The sequence below is a fragment of the Taeniopygia guttata genome, chromosome 15, assembly GCF_048771995.1.
Source record: "Taeniopygia guttata chromosome 15, bTaeGut7.mat, whole genome shotgun sequence".
NCBI lineage: Eukaryota > Metazoa > Chordata > Aves > Passeriformes > Estrildidae > Taeniopygia > Taeniopygia guttata.
Window position 1 is genome coordinate 3,730,727 of NC_133040.1, and position 14,054 is coordinate 3,744,780.

General features: G+C 45.3%; 1 protein-coding gene across 2 annotated transcripts in view; it reads right to left on the reverse strand.

Annotated features, from left to right (window-relative positions):
- BICDL1 (BICD family like cargo adaptor 1) overlaps positions 1-14,054 on the reverse strand; it is a 48,621-nt gene that overhangs the window by 13,036 nt on the left and 21,531 nt on the right. For both annotated transcript variants that reach the window (XR_012058369.1, XM_030285378.4), the window contains exons 3-7: positions 5,244-5,360; positions 3,074-3,220; positions 1,974-2,153; positions 1,469-1,687; positions 210-353 (exon numbers count right to left, since the gene is read on the reverse strand). Coding sequence is in view for 1 of the 2 variants with exons in the window: in XM_030285378.4 (XP_030141238.4) it covers positions 210-353; positions 1,469-1,687; positions 1,974-2,153; positions 3,074-3,220; positions 5,244-5,360 (807 nt within the window). In the remaining variant the exon portion in view is untranslated. The remainder of the gene's footprint in view (positions 1-209; positions 354-1,468; positions 1,688-1,973; positions 2,154-3,073; positions 3,221-5,243; positions 5,361-14,054) is intronic.

The following is a 14,054-nucleotide window of genomic DNA, read 5'->3' on the forward strand; positions in this document are numbered from 1 at the left end:
GCCTCAGATGGGCCCCAGACAATTTGTCAGAAATTTTCATCCTAAATGCTTAAATCCTCTCATTGGGTTTAACAAATATCCCTCATCCAACCATTTTGGCCTAAATCCTCCTGGATTATTTATCATGTTGGTCTCTTTGATGGAAGGCATGTCTTAGAGGATGAACACTGCTGTTACAAGGCCACATGTGACGTGTGGGAGTTACTAACCTGGCTGTGCAGTCGCTGCAGCTCCTCCAAACTCTGCCTCAGTTTCCCCCGTTCTCCCTCCATTAATTCCCTCAGGGCTCGCGAATCCTCACTTGTTCTCCTGATCTGCTCCTCTAAGGTGTCGTCGTCGCTTCGCCGAGAGCTCTGAGAGCGGGAGAGAAATCTCTTGCTCAGATTTCACTTTAAAAAAGGCAATTGTATTAATTTGGTACCAGTTTGGGATGAGGGTGATAAACAAGGAAGAAGAAAATGCGAATGTAACTTTGGTAGAGTTTTTTGTTTTCATATACCTCCACAACCAAGGGTGATCAACCAAGGGCAGTGCTTCCACACATGATGCAAAGAGCATGCAGAGCTTGAAATAAACCAAATTTACAGAGACCTACTGCCCATTTGGTAGCCCATGTGGCTACAGTCTCTGTTTGTGGACCTTTTACAGAACTCTCTGAATTTATTCAGCAAATGCAACTTCATCTCTATACTCAGCTATGGGTACTTAAATGAGGAGTGTGAATACTCCCCCACAGCCCCCTGCAGGGGCTGCACTGTTTTCCTCACCACAGCACCCCGAGTAAACCCTAATGGCAATGCAACCAGCTTGTAGGGAATGGGACCAGACCTGATTTGAGCCACAACACAAAGTGAGGTGTTTCGTTGTAATTCTGCACTTCTGTGGATGCTGAGTTGTCCCTCCACGCCACCCCCTCTGCCCAGCAGCCTGGGGAACACAGCCTACAGACATCATCTTGTGCCAGCAAAACCCTTAACCTGCCACAGATCTGAGTTTGGCAGCTCCTGCCAAGACATTTCTACCAATGACAATTCACAGGGACAGAACCTCCCAACACAGGGGTTAAGACAGTTTTGTGATACTATTGCTAATAAAGGAAGGTTAGGAAAATCCCAGAGGAAATAACTGAACTGAGATGTGTAAGGCAATCTGTAATATTTCCACGTTGAAACTCTAACCTACTGAAAATCTCAAAGTAAGCCTACTTTTATTAATTTTCCAGAACTACTCCCAGGCCAATGACAGTTGGATGAGCTTGAAACTTTAGGTGGTCTGAGCACTTCAGGCTGAAACCCCGCGTGCTTGGCTCTTGGCTGACCACTTGAGACACAAAGAGTGGGCTATGCTCTGTGATTTCCCATCTCAGGGAAGAGGTTTCCTGGGAGAGGGGGGCCTCCAGCAGCACCTGCAGCAAGCTCTGGGCCAGGGGACGTGCACAAGGCAAGGCCGCTCTGTGCCACCAACTTACCGTGGAGTCTGCCCCGTCCAGCACGTTCTGAATCAGTCTCTTGAGCTCGCTGAGGGCTGCGCGCAGGCTCCCGGCCGGCACGTCTTTGGCTGAAGAGGTTTCGGAGGACTCGTCCATGGAGGAGTCGGTGGACACGGCCGAGTCGGCGCTGTCGTTGCCCCGCAGGTGGGAGCAGAGGTACCGCACTTGGCAGTACGCCTCCCAGAGCTGCAGCCTCAGCTGCAAAGAGAGCCTGCATTAGCCTGGGCTGCCAGGGCCACGGACATCCTCCTGCCACGGCCAAGTGAAGTGTGTGATTGCCAGCCCTCACAAATATTTGCCGTGCTGATTTGGAAATGGAGGCAGAGGTTTACTTTCATATCATCAAAAGAATGTTGATGCCACACCCCAATCCCAATTTTCTGGCCTTTGGTTGAGCTCCAAATCCAGATCAAATGCATTAAACTCTCTTCTGCTCTGGGACTGGTCACAGAGGCCTGTGGGCTTTCCTAGCAAGTGTAAATACCTGTTCTCGTTCTTGCTCCAGCTCCTCTGCCTCCATGCTCTGCTCTATCTCAGAGAGCAGGGATGTGCTGGTTGTGTTGAGGTTTTGGAGACTTTTCTCCTCGCTGAGCTCCTCCACCTTGCCCTGCAGCTGTCGGTAGGACAGCCTCACCTCCTGGAGTTCCAGCTGGCTTTGGTGCAGCTTGGGAAGAAAATCAAGGAATCAGAAAAATATTAATGGAGGCAATATGGACTGTATCGATCTCTTGGTTTGTGAGGGAGCTGGGAGAGAGGAATGAGTGACACAAAACAGGGTTTCCAGCCAGGAGGAAAGTACTCTTGGCTGGTATTGCTGTTTATTGGAGCTTAATAATCTCCAAGTGTCATTAGACACTGTTTAGAATCCAGAATATCCAGAAAGATAAAAATAGCAGATTAATCAGCACTAAAATGAAGAACATTGTGAAGAAGTTGGGACTCAGGTAAAGAAATTTGCTGAAAACAACACAGCAGGAAGTGCATCCAAAAAGAAAGTGCTACCTACATTAAAAAAAATATATATACAAATATACTTTTAGGAAAAAATATTCAGGGTTGTTTTGCAGAGCTGAGGATCCAGTGCTTGGTAAACCACAGAAGTGAAATAGAAAAACCTTGCTCATTCTAAGCCAAGCTTGTTTTCTGGGGACTGATATTTGGTGATGCATGGATGTGAACACCATGGAGATTGTTGGGAAACCATCTGAGCACTGGGATCTAAGAGGCCAGTGACTGCCCTCTGGAACAGCAGGATCTGGAGAAGCCCCTTTTGAAGTCAATTCTACTCTTAAAAAAATAAATAAAATGAACTGTAATCAGAGTCCTCTGATTCTTTTTGCATTTACCTCATTCCCCTAGTACCCTGCCCCACTTCCTTGCTCAGATCTCCCTCCTACGCTGCTCTTTGGTGTCAAGATGCCTCATTGATGTTCCTGTTACCTATCTTCATGGGAAACACCCAGGACCTAGCTTGATGCCATTCTTCCAGTTGTTCTGTCTCCCAGTTCATGGCAAATTTTACCCCAAATCATGACTTTTACTGCATCTCCCCATCCCCTCCCTGTCTCACTGCTGCCTCCTCACCTGCAGGTCCTTGTCATGGCTTTGTCTCTCCAGGATGAGGACTCGGTCCTGCAGCTCCTCCACGGTTCCCTGGAGCAGGTCGTTCTCCTCCATCATGGCACTAAGGCGATGCTCCAGCTCCCGCTTCCTGTCCGTCAGCATTTTGATCTGCAGGGCAAAGAGAGGCCCTGTCAGACTTTGCAAGGACCAGAGAGGAGAGACACCACATTCCCAGGAGATAAATGAAACAGCAAAAAGCAGAAGGATGTACAAAGATGTTCTGTGCCTGTATGAGAGAAACCACCTCTGTGTGTGGTTTAAAGCTTAGGAAAGCTCTGAAAGGAAACAACTCCTTCTCCAGGCTGCAGGACCAGCTCCAAAGGGGCTGGGTGTGCACTGGCAGGTCAGGGAGCAGGCAGGAATATTCAAGGGCATTAAGTGGAGAACACCCCTGCCTACCCCTTGAACCTTAACATTTGAAAGACTGGGAAAAACTGGTTACTTTTCCTGGCTGGTCCTGATGGTGGCATTTTCCCTGTGTGGGTGCTGGAGTCCACAGAGTGAGCCAGCAGGATCCTGGTGAGCCTGTGGGATCCTGCTCCCTGCAGGGCTGTGCCACAGCACTGCCCATTGCTGTCCTTAATTGGTGTGTTCATCAGGTCCTCACCAGAGATTTTTCTGTCTTTTCACTTGTGAAGACTCCTTTCTGTGCCGTGCTTATTTTTAGCCTCCCAGTGATCTGTTGCCCTTAAAATTGGTTCATTTCTTTTACTTGTCAAGGGCAGTGATTTCAGGCGAGGGACAGTTTGCCAAACAAACCCTCCGTGACTCAGTTAGCTGGGAAGAGTGCAAGGGATGAATCAGCACTAGCCAAGGTCACTTCTTGTTTAACCAAGAAGAAGGAGCTTTTTCCCACATTAGTACACACAGGATCTCTGAGTTTGGTATGCCAGATATCCACCAGTCCAGTATAACTCTAAATATTCCCTATGGCCTCCTTTCAGTTCATGAAGCATAGACAAACTCAGCAAATTCCCACTGTTTTCTTGGCCTCTTTGGATCATGTGCCTTTGCTGCTTTCCAGGTTGCTGGAAAGATTTGGCTGCACAAAGGAATATCAGCCAAACATGTGGACTTGCTATTTCTGCAGAGTAAAGGCCACTGGAGGTATTGGAAAGCTGCTGTGAGGTGACCAATGGTTTCTGAGATGTCTCTGCCCACCATCATCATGATTTGCGTGGGTTGGAGAAAGAAAAATAAGAGGTTTAATGGAGAGATTTCATATTTGGTAGGCAGACCAGTAATGAACATGCTGTAAATAACAATACAACATAAAAAACACCACTCTGCCATGAGCCTTGGACCATGGGAAAGGCACAAGGGGAAAGAAAGGGTTTGGAAAGCAAGAGACAGGTGAGGAGACATGGTGTGGCATGCATGGTGACAGGCATGCTTGGTAACAGCAATGTACTTGCAGACAAAGCCTTTCCAAGCCTCCATACTTACTTCAAGGACTTGCTGCTCCACACCAAGGGGAGGGGAAGAAAAGGCGAGGGACCAGCAAGGAGCAGGTGGGAGAGGGAGAAAAGAAATCGAGAGATTTTAGCAAAAGCTTTTCCAGGCAGCTTTTAAATAAAAGAACTGGTTGGGTAGTAGAGGTGGCCATCTTCTACCCATCTAGCTCCTGCCTATGTGATCCCCAGTGACCCTGTCAGGGAAGGGAGAAGAAAGGAAGCTGTCTCATTCCTGCAAATGTACCTGAGTTAAAACAGGCAGGGGCTCCTTGCTTTCCCAAGGGCATGGCTCAGAGACAAGACAGGATTGCTGCTTTCTTTGCAAGCATGAGGAACAGACGGAAAAAACCCTTGCAGACTTTCCCACCATTCCTAACAGAGTTTAATCTGTACTGGGCAGCAGCCCTGCAGGAGCACAGCCATGGTTTGGCTCCTTGAAGATCCTTCTCATCCATTCATTTTGCAGGAATGCTGTGGCGAGGCAGCACTGGAAGGTGCCCTGAGCCAGCCCAGCCAGAGCACCATGGAGCAATCCTTGCTGGGCGAGTCCTCTGCCCCGGCGCTGCCATCCTTCTGTTGGCTCCACCAGCTGACTGTGTTTGCTCAGCTCAAAGAGGGTCTTACACAGGCTCCAACAGCCCTGGCTGCTTTCTGCAGGAGGAAGGCAGGAGACTCACCTCGGCCTGGAGGCTCTCCAGCCTCACGATGTGCTGGCTGCTGGAGGAATGCTTCTCCCGAAAGTCCTCCCGGAGGGTGTGGACCTGCAGGGAGAGCTGCCGCTCCACCTCCGACGCCTGCAAGGAGACACCAGCTGGAGTTACCCCACGGACCCAAAGCAGCCCTCTCCTCCTGCAAAGGGAGACCTGCCCAGATACACCTTCTGCACAAGCCCAGTTTCAGCAGAAACTCTGAATTCTGCATAGTTCGGGTGAGTGAAAATCTCATCCTGTACAGACACTGGGGAGAGCTGGCATTTAAACCATGTTGATTTTTCCCTTGGGGCAGCCAAAGGGACACAGCCCATAATTTTCTTCCACTGCAAAAAAACATGGTGACTTTTGTGTCCTAAAGGAAATTCACTTTGCCTTAAAAATTGTGGCCTAGCTGGGGTTGAGGACAAGACCAGGAAACACTCCTATTAACACTCGGAGAGATTTACACTCTCTTAACCTCTGAACATCTTTGGCACTGCTCTAATATAACAAGTACTCTTTGCCTTTTTCCCAGCTCCTGTCAAGGCCAGATGGAGGAACATCCCCTGCACATGACTGTCGGCGCAGGATTCCTGGGCTTGTCCCTCTTTCCCATTTTGAAGCAGGGATGCCCCATTTATGCAGGGTGGTTTCAGGACAGCAGAAAGGTCACTCCTACCTGCAGGATCCAGGCTTGAGGCAGCCCTTACAAATGACAGCTTAGACATGTTAAATACTCTCCAGGCAGCTTTATGGCTGATTTTTACATGTGAATGCATTTGTTAGGCTTGTAGGACAACATAAGGTTTTTATGGCAAAACCCTAAAGAGACAGCAAAATGGATAGTTTTCTTTTTAATTAGCTTCCATCAGGTTCCATTACACTTGGGCACAGAGCTCCAACTATGCCACATGGGCTGGGATTCAGTTGATTCCCCTCAAGAGGTGGCATTGCTATCCTGCTTGGGGCGTGTCCAGTGGCAAAAGTGCTACAGACAGGGAGGTGAGATGGCAGGGAGGGATTGGAGACAGCAGCTGTGGGTGGGTTGGGGAATGCATCTTTAGGTCTGGCAAATGTGGGTCCAGATTTTCTCCAGGTGCTCTGACAGTGCCCAAGGGTGCAATGACTCTGCTCTAGCAGCTTGTGACTGGAGCAATGGGCACACAGACCCAGCCCAAGCTGCCCACAAGGGCAACACTGCTCCCTTTTAAAAATGGTCCCTTATTTTGCACAGTCTGCAGCAAAATATTCCAAACCAGAAGCATGAAGTAAAAGGCTGTTCCAGCTCCATCAAGTGAAGGAAACTGGTGGCCTCAGCACTGTTTGCTTGGAGGGGCAGCAGCAGACAGAAGTGTGGCCACCAAATCAGGTTCTGATTGCTGGCTTCTGAAAAGAGAAATGGGTTCCGATAAAAAGAAATAATCTTGTCTACCAATTGGTTTTTAGCTCCCTTCTTTGTACTGTTTTTTCACTCTTCTTTAAAGCTCCATATCAGAAACCTTTGCATATTGCCTAATTTATTTAATAAAGCTTCCTTGTTTGGGCAGGATACACAGAATATAATGACAGCTCAGCACTACAGGAAGAGGGTGGTTATTTTTCTTCCCTTAAGCAACTATAGGTTGCAAAGCATCCTGAGTAGCTATTAATTGGTGACACTAAAGAAGATGGATTGATTGTGCTTTTTTTTAACGATTCACTTGCTTTTGTAATGACTGCTGAAACATCTTCATGCTGAAACACTGCAGGAGCTATCAAGGATGAAAGAGCACCAGATGAAAAGCACTGAAGGATTTTGCAAGATGCTGACCACACTCCCAAGGAGCACAAGTGGCACCAGAGGAGATGACACACCAGTTAGTTCACTGTGTAACATAATTTATATGCTTGAATTCTATATACAGAGAGTATAAATGTACAACAGAGCAGTAAGGAAACAAGGCAGTATTAATGGCATTGTAAAAATCCCTGGTAGGAGAATATATAGCTGCTCTTGCTCGTTCTGCTTGCTCCCCATGCCCAGACAGGAGCAGGTGAAGGGATGAGCTGCAAGGATGATTCAGATTGTGAAAGTCTGTTACACGAAAGGAGTCTAAAAAAAGGATGGCTTGTTTTATCTCATGCAGTGAATGCTGAGAGAGGACTCCCTATAAATACATCACGGATGAGCACACAGAAGGGAGAAGCGCTATTTAAGCAGAAGCACAATTTTGGCAGAAAAGAAAGATGTGAATAAACCGGATAAGAGTATATTAAGGCTGGCAATAGGAAGATTTCTACATTCCCAAGGACCTGCTGTAGGATTCCTCTTCCTGCACCATTACAATAGTAGAAATGGTGGCAAAAAAAAAAACTTTTAAATGGAGCTGGGTCACTTTATCATGCAGCTTCTTTCAGATGGCTGCCTGTGACAGAAGGGAAATGAATTGACCTCAAAGGTCCCCTCCAGTACCAGGCTGCTTGGAGAACTATAAGACTTGTATTCACCAGCATTAAATCATCATCTGGAATTTATCTATGTGCTGCCCAACTCACAGACTCACACATCTTATTCCCCCAATTATAAGCCACATGGAGGGAAAAAAGGACTCAGTTACTGTTAGTACTTAGAGCCCTAAAGGCAGACAGGATGTCACAGTGTCACCTCAGTGAACACCACTTGCATCCTACCTCATGCAGTAAAGTACAAATAACACTTGCTTTAGGCTTGCACAGTGCAGAAAACACTCTCTGACCAGCTGTTTGGCAGAAGTAAACAGAAATGACTGTATTTCATGTTTCCCTTCACAGGCTAAGCAGGAACAGTCTTCATCCAGTTTTTCTAGACATGAACAAATTCTTCTGAGCTGAGCTCTGGTCATGGAATCTTCCTTTCCATGCTACATTTGTTTCAGAGGTTATTAATCCTGCTGCCAAACTACCCTTTCTAATTGATTGTAAAAGAGAGATTTTAACATCAGCTTGCATTAATTCATGAAAGACACCTTGACAGTCTCCAGTATTTCTCAGGCTTTATGGTGTATGTTCAGACAGAGCCTGCTTCAGTTCTCAGCACTGCTGCTGGTGTGCACCTGTACATGTGTGTTTTAAGCCATGAGCTCACCACTGATTACTTCTCACATGCTCTTTTTACTTAGTGGCATCCGTGAAGGTGTAACCTTCCATCTCCATTTCCTCTTTAAAGCTCAATATGGCTTTTGATGAATGGAAATGAGTTTGTTCTGCCTCAGCCAGCCTGTAGGGCTTTCTCTTCTCCATCAGTGTTTCCTAAACATTAAAAACAAAATCTTTTGTGGTTCTGTCAATCATTTAGCAATACACTGATTTTGCTAGAGACAAGTAATATTCTTTTCAGAAAGGCAGACATATATTGCCCAACATCACAGCTTTGCTCTGTAGTTAAAAATGAATTAATTTCTTCAGTATGGGCAAATTGGCCATTGCAGCCGCCAGGCAAGATTTGAAACATATCTGCAAAAGCATAGACATCAATTCACAATTAGATATATCCAATCAACTGTGAGATTTGTTTTCTGGTCTTCAGGCAAGGTTTCAATGAGATTTGGGTACTGCAAGAAGAGCAGGAGGACATTTCGGCGTCTGCTCTAATTAAGGGCTTTTCATCACTGCAAACTTGATTAAGTTTCTCTCATGATTAATTCCCAAGTGCTAAAATACACAAATATCTACATGTGTAGATCTTTGGCAGAAAGAGATGCTTGCCAGTTACAAGAATTCCATGAGGTTTAACATCTGGAATATATGAGCAATAAATACGTAAAACAAATATAAATAAATTTGATCACTGATGTTCCTGTAAAAGGGGGATCTTTGAGAAGTTAGGGATGGACTGTGACAAATTAATGGTCTGTAGGTTAGTCTTAGTCAAAGAAAACCTAGTCCTGGGATAAGATTTGATAAATAAAGCTAACTGATTACAAAATATCTAGCTATAAGTCATGTCACAAAGAAAAGGAGAATGGAAAAAGTTTAATAGACTGTAGCTGGGTGGATAAACCAATGTTTCCATATGATTTACTTCTACAAACAAGATGATTAAGATTTAACAAAGGATATTGAAGATTTTCTTGCCTAAAATAGCTAAGAAAGAGAAGTCCTAATTAGTGCTAAATTTGTAACACTCAGGAGAGCGTGTTACACCTTTTATTAATTTGCTAATAGCTGAGTTCAAGGAACTTCCAGTTCCCACTGTGGTCCCATTAACACTTCAAACCACTAATTGCTGCCTCCCCTGGCTGCAGGTTCCTGGATTCCCAGCTCTTCTCTGGAAGGAAAATATATTTGGCTACTAAAACATAACCAGAGCAGGAAACAACAACACCAACAAATTGCTTTAGATTAATAATTTACAAAAAAATTGTTAATCTGGTTTCTGAGGGAAGTCCCAGAGGACTGGGATTGCTGCCTTGCCACTGCAGCCAGCATCCTGGTGCTGGAAGAAGCCTGGTTTCCTGGGATACTTGATCCATGCCAATAAATTGGCTGTTTCCCAGCCCTCGGCACATTGGCACCATAAGCCACCATCAATATTTTGCACATCTGGAAGTTGCTCAGTTTGGGAATCTTTGAGAGATTTTTAGCAAAGCTTTGAATGCAGGTCAACTTCAAATTGTTATTTGAAACATTAGCCTATCCAGAAAAGTTCTTACATAATAGAGGTGCTTGCATTTATCTCTTGAGGCCTTCAGCTTGTATTTGCTGATTCCCTGTGGAATTCTCTGTGGAGAAGAGCAGTGGCAGCCTGGTGGGCTGGCCAGATGCCCACCCAGCTGCTCTCACCCCCCCTTCTCAACAATGGGGGAGAAAATAAGATTTAAAAGCTCGTGGGTTGAGACAAAGACTGGGAGATTACACACTACTAGGGGAATTTGAAGTTAAAACAGTGATCAGTAAAGAAAAAGGCAAAGCTCAGACCAGCCACTGCCTGGGACTGGATTAGCAATGGGGAATTTTGTGGTGAGGGAAAGGATGGGACTGTACTGAGGGTGGATATTGCCCACCCTGGTGGGGTTGTGATGGTGCTGTTTCCTTTGTGGTGTGAGGAGTTTTTTTTGGGGCTGATGTCACCAGTGGAGCTGTGAAGGATGTGTAGTGAATGAATATTTTAATACCTATTATGAAATCAGTATTTTGCTGAGACAAGGGGTGGAATTGATTTGCTGCAGGTGCCCAGGCACTGCTGGGGGGCTGAGAGACCCTCTGGAGTGAGGCTGGGGCTACCCCAGGGGGAACATGGTGAGTTCCACCCCAGCCCCTCTGCGGGCAGGGCTGAGCCTGTCATTCACCGCCTCTGGAAAAATGCACTCATGAAAGGACAGAACACCTTCTGCCAGTGATAGCTGAGGTCAAAAGTGTGTGAAACACCCTCGTGGTTGAAGGAGGAGTAGGAGAGGATTTGGCTAGGCCTTCTCCAGAGACCCCCTCCTGCTTCTCCCCAGTGCAGCACAGGACAGTGGAGCTGGGAAGTGCTGGTGAGACCCAGCACTGCCCCCATCCCTGCAAATCCTCCTCTCCTCATCCTTCACTCTGCTACTGCCCAGGCTGGGGGATTTAAGGCTGATGAGCTTTCCCTCTGGCAGGAAACAAGCTGCCAGAGGCCAGCTCCATTGGGTGGAGGGCCCTACACTGACAACAGGGCAGCGGGACAAAACAGTAAACAAAGAATGTTATTTTTGCACAAAATGAACCTGTCAAGAAGAAAGGAAATCAGAGATCTTGATCCGAAGGACTGCCAAAGCAAGGAGACTGAGTAATGGAGGAAAGGCACTATTATGACTCTTTTATAAGCATCAGCTGGGGACACATTAGTGATGGGAAAAGTCTCACAGCTGCAGCATTAAACCTATTCTGAGAAGATTCAGTGAGACAAAGGGCAGCAGTGGCAGCTTATACTAAGCTCTGCACTACTTCCACAGTTTTGACATTTTGGAAATACAAGAATACAAACTTGAATTGCTTGCATAAAAGTGAGACATTTTTGCTGCACGTTTGTTCCCTTTACTGTCTGTAGGACAAATGGGAAATGCATAGTGTATCCTTCAACCTTACTCCTATTTACCTGAGTTTAACCATAAAAAACCCCAAGAATGCCTTTCCTCTCAACAAGCCCTGTTTGTGCAATGGGTGGCAATGGGTTAATGCCAATCAACTCTGAGGCCTCACACCTGAGAGGCAGAGGCCCAGCTGGCAGGAAGAGAGAGCAGCGAGCACCTGGGGCTTTGTAGTTTGGGGTGGGGTGGTCTGGCACCTGCTTCTTGAGGTGGAGTTAAGAATGGAGATATTTAGTTCCTTGATGGAAACATCTACAATCCTTGGCTCTTCTCAGGCTGAAGCTGGATTTCTTCTTTTTGGAAGGAAAAGTGTTTGCATTGTATGACTCTGTTTGCTTCCTGTATTTCTGGTGACTGGAGGACTGTAACTGTGGCTAGAGATGGAGAAAAGCTACTGCTGCTTTTTTTTTTTTCGTTTCAAGTGTCCTTGAAAAGTCATTTTAACAAAGACAGTGGACTTTTGCTGCATCACTAAGCAAAGTGTGAAAAAGTAGATGGGGTTTCCTGGCAATGTTCCTTTTTTAATCTCCCTGTAAGGTAAGGTGATATATCAGAACCAGTGTGCAAGGCAAGCATCTGAATGCTTTGGGAAAGAGCTTAGGGGGATGAATGTAAAATGGTGGCCTTCATCTTGTGTTTTAGTAAGTGTTCAGATAAGTGTCTGATTGAGGCCAAAAACCATTAGCTTGGGCTAAATCAATTTACAGGATTAGGAACTGCTGTTCAGAACAGAAGCAAGGGCAGTTGGGTGCCATATGGGGGTAACTCTACCTGCATGTAACACTTCTAGGTCTGTTGTTTGAATGAAAGAAAGAGCTTCACAAGTGGTTGTGGGCTTTTTAGGAGGTGCTTAAACACGAGCCTCCTTTTTTTTTTTTTTTGGTGGTTTATTCTTGACCTAAACATTTGGCTCTTGTGGAGAAGAAAATAGAGTGTATGGAAAAATGAGTCAGCCAGCTTCCTGTGGGAGGGACTGCAGGAGGCACGATGCTTTGAATGCTGCAATAAATTAGCACTGGAGATAATTCAGAGGACAAAGTGTGCCTGGAGGACACACCATGCTAAGTAGTGCACGAAGTGGCTCTTGCTCTCAGTGTGCAAATCCTGCTCTGCAGAAGAAGTGTGGGAGATGAGACAGCTCTGCACTGTGTCTGTTGTGGGGCTCTGCACAGAGCTGAACAAGGGTTTGTTGGCAGCTGTTTGGCTCCTGGATGGTGAGAGGTTTAGGGTAGTAACATATGACACCAGCAGGCTTGTCTAGTTCTGTGGGGATGCTGCACATCACCTGGAGTGAAGCATTTGTTACCTATTGCACATGGAAGCAGATAGGCTGCAATAATCAAGTCTGGTGGAGCTGGGAGGAGCCACCACATTAATTCACTGCAGCACAGCCTGGCCCTTGTTGCAAGGGGGTCTGGGACCTTCAGGTTAAAGAGTTTGCCATTCCCCTTGTGCCTGTGCAAGAGCACAGTGCCTGAAGCTTTGTATTGCACTAGCAGAGGGAATGGTACAGTTTGGAAGCTGGACAGTTCATGTTTTGCAGCAGTAAACTCTGTGGTCTGCTCTCTGAGATAACTTCCAATGCATTTCTAATATTTAATTTCCACTAATAAGTTTTTTTTTTTCCTCCCTGAAGAAGGCATATTTTATCTTGATAGACCATTTTGGCCATTACTTTTGATGTAGGTTTTTAATCCAGATTTGCAGGAGCTCAGTCTGTCTTTGCTACATGAGCTAAAGGCTGAGAAATATTTCTTCCAGTAACTTTCTAGTGAGCCAAAAGTGTGGGTCAGATGAGAGGACATTGAAATACAAAATGCCTGACTAGTTTGGAAATAATTGAACTGGAAATATGAACACTTAACCTGGTAATTAAAACCTTTTGAAAAATTAAGAAGAAGGCTACAATGGTGGAGACAAAGAAATGTAACATTCCCTCCTGCTCTGAGAGGTTTTGCTGTCTTTCCATGGTAGCCTGAAGTCAGGACAGCCAATCTCCATTCTTGAATTAATTTTTTAACTAAATCATTTTAGTCTTAAGACCTTAAACCTGGAGGTGCTCAAACCCTAATGGTTGTGCCTGGAAGAAAGAGACAATAATTAAGCTTCTTACAGTCTCCTGCTCTGGCTTTAAGCACACTCCTCCCTTTATTTCAAGACAAATTAACTGAGTTCTTCTGGGGATATCTAATACGTGATGGTAAACTAGCAGCTCTGTCTGCTCTTGAAATCTTCATGTGTACACCATGTTAAGCTCACAATATACTGGTTTAGGATTTATTAGTAGTAAATACAATGAGTGAATGCCAAAAAAGCTGGGACAAAATTCAAGGACTTGGTTTAAAATATATTAAACTCTCCCAGGAAGTCTTCAGACAGGAAGAGAAAACATTTTCTCAAATGTATATTTAAATTTTATGGTAGATTGACCTGGACATATTTGATTAGCTTTTAAATCCCTGCAAAGTTTGATTCCAAATAACTTCTATCAGGCTGTTTCTTAAAAATGGTGCTCATGTGTGTTTGCTCATTGCCTTTAAAACTTGATAAATTTATTTCAAAAGTGAGAGGAAGAAGAGCTAAGAAGTGGTTTTTGCAGCTTGGCTTGACTAAAGCAAGATGTGCAAGTGTTTTGTGCAGAAGGCTGATTTCTCATAGCCAATAGAGTAGAACTTGTGGTTGCTGTCTGTGGAAAAATAAAGAAACCCAAACCCTATAGTGAATA